General features: G+C 36.5%; 1 protein-coding gene across 1 annotated transcript in view; it reads right to left on the bottom strand.

Annotated features, from left to right (window-relative positions):
- Positions 1-57: 57 nt before the first annotated feature.
- The window catches only part of LOC104984440 (dystrophin-like), a gene marked incomplete at its 5' end in the record, with an annotated part of 84491 nt that continues 81948 nt past the window's right edge, over positions 58-2600 (bottom strand). The window contains one exon of the mRNA XM_010834143.1: positions 58-1509. Within this exon, the coding sequence (XP_010832445.1) occupies positions 1333-1509 (177 nt within the window). The remainder of the gene's footprint in view (positions 1510-2600) is intronic.

Below are 2600 nucleotides of genomic sequence, written 5' to 3'. Positions count from 1 at the left end.
CTTTAGTCCATGGGGTTGTAAAGAGCTGGACACAACTGAAGTGATTTAGCACGCACCAACTCTATATGTAGCCGCTGAGTCTGGCAACATTTGCAAATATATAAATTGTATGCTGATATTATGTTACATTGATGTTAAAATGGTATCTAAGTTTCTAAGATCAACTAATATTTTCAGGATTTTAAGAAGGAAATAACATTTGACATGAGGCTTGAAGGCAGGTAGGGCAGAGGGGGCAGAAGACATTTGAAAATCTTTAAATCAAGTTAATATTGCTAGAGCAGAATTCATAGGAGTTGTAGGCAGGCAGGAATTGATACACAGTGAGGTTGACATGAGCAGGGATCATGTGAAAGCCTTTTGTTCCAAATTAATGAGTCTAGACTTTATTCTAACAGGAATGAGGTGAGAGCACTTAAGTTCTCACACTTCAGAAAAACAATTCTGGATGAAAGATGATTGGGAGCAAAGAAGGCATGATCATTGGAAACACTGAGATTTATGCTAGAAGTATTGATTTAGGAGTCTAATGTAGTAAATTAAGAACAAAAAACAAAGTAAAGACATCAAGAAATGGACAGATATGAGAGATATTAAAGAGGTTCCTTGTAATTATTAAAAATGATTTTATTTCCCCCAATAATAATGAAGAATACTGTCTTGAAACAACTCTTTGAAAGAAACTGCTTTAAGCCATTACAATTTTATTATGTTTCACCTAAAATTGGAAGAGGAAACAGCACCTTCTTGTGGTCTGAGGCTAAGAAATATATGTGAATTTTAAAAATTTGGTCAACAATTAGATATTGTAATTAAGAAAGCATGAAAAATTAATAATTTTAAATCAAATTCCTTGAGACAAAATAGTATGGAGACATAAAATGTAAAAGATCACCTTCAAAACAGAAACAACACATGAAAGTCAACTTTGTGTTGCTAGCTTATATTTCCAATATATTAATGTAAGTATATCAAACTATTATAAGTCTATAGGATACAGAGTTGACCAAAAGTATATAAATTATACTGCACAATTATTTAAACCATCTCAACTCAATGACTAAATTGGTTTTGACATGACCTGAAATTTTTGAGGATATTATAGTGTTCCAACATGATGCTAACTTTGGTTCTGAAAAATTTGTTGAATTCAGCTCATTAGTTTCAACTATATCACCATTTGTTCTGATTCCACTTACCTTTTTCCAGTGATAGTGATACATCTCCCTCTCTTCTTCCCTATCTCTTTTTTCATGAAGAGCATGGACATGAACTCTAGAATTCCTGGGAGATAGGTATAATCATTTCCTTTTAGTAAAAGGAAACTGGTACCTACCCTTGTCGGTCCTTGTACATTTTGTTCACTCTTTCCCATTGGAAGTCGAGCCTGGAGAGAGCTTCCTGTAACCTTGCCTTTTCTGGGGGTGTGGTGCTTTGCAGTGCTGCCGCCTTCTTATTGTGAATAACATCAATCCGACCTGAGATTTGTTGCAGGTTGTCTTTTATATTCTGCAATATTGAAATTGTAAAGCAAGTCAGAAATGATTCAGTTGTCTATGGAAAGAGAAGAAAGGAAATGTACCAACACCCAGAGTAACTAACAGTCTTGCATTTTTCATTTTCTGACTTTTAAAAGTCATTAGCCTTGAAGCCCACTGATTTCAATGTGCCCAATTTGAATGGGTAATTCAGTCTTCATCTTGATACTGGCAATCACTCCCTCTTTCTTAAAACTCTATCTTTGGCTTCTGTAACCTGAATTCTTCTGTTTTTTCTTCCACCTTCTTGTCTACAGCTTCTCAGTTTCCTTTACAGAATCTTTCTCCTCTTACTAATCTCTTAATATTGGAGTGCTCTAGCATAGATCTTTCCTGATCTATATATATTACCTCCTATTTGGTCACATGACTTTAAATAATCTCTATATTGCAATGCTCAAAATTCTCCAAGCTAGGCCTCAAATAGTACGTGAACCAAGAACTCTCAGATGTTCAAGATGGATTTAGAACAGTCAGAGGAACCAGAGATCAAACTGCCAACATCCATTGGATCATAGAAAAATCAAGAGGATTCCAGAAAAACATCTACTTCTGCTTCATTGACTACACTAAAGCCTTTGACTGCGTGGATCCCGACAAACTGTGGAAAATTCTTAAAGAGACTGGAATATCAGACCACTTTATCTGACTCCTAAAAACCTGTATGCAGGTCAAAAAGGCAATAGTTAGAACCAGACATGGAACAACAGATTAGTTCCAAATTAGGAAAGGGGTATTTCAAGGCTGTATAGTGTCACCCTGTTATTTAAGTTATATGCAGAATACATCATGCAAGATGCTGGGCTGGATGAAGCACCAGCTGGAATCAAGATGGCCAGGAGAAATATCAATAACCTCAGATATGCAGATAAAACCACCCTTATGGCAGAAAGCGAAGAGGAACTAAAGAGCCTCTTGATGCTGGCTTAAAAGTCAGCATTTGAAAAAGTAACACTGTGGCATCCGGTCTCATCAGTTCAGTTCAGGTTAGTTCAGTTGCTCAGTCGTGTCTGACTGTCTGTGACCCCATGAACCGCAGCATGCCAGGCCTCCCTGTCCATC

The sequence above is a fragment of the Bison bison genome, unplaced genomic scaffold, assembly GCF_000754665.1.
Source record: "Bison bison bison isolate TAMUID 2011002044 unplaced genomic scaffold, Bison_UMD1.0 scf7180017845388, whole genome shotgun sequence".
Lineage (NCBI taxonomy): Eukaryota > Metazoa > Chordata > Mammalia > Artiodactyla > Bovidae > Bison > Bison bison.
The sequence above is the reverse complement of the archived record's forward strand: the minus strand, read 5'-3'. Positions and strand labels throughout refer to the sequence as shown.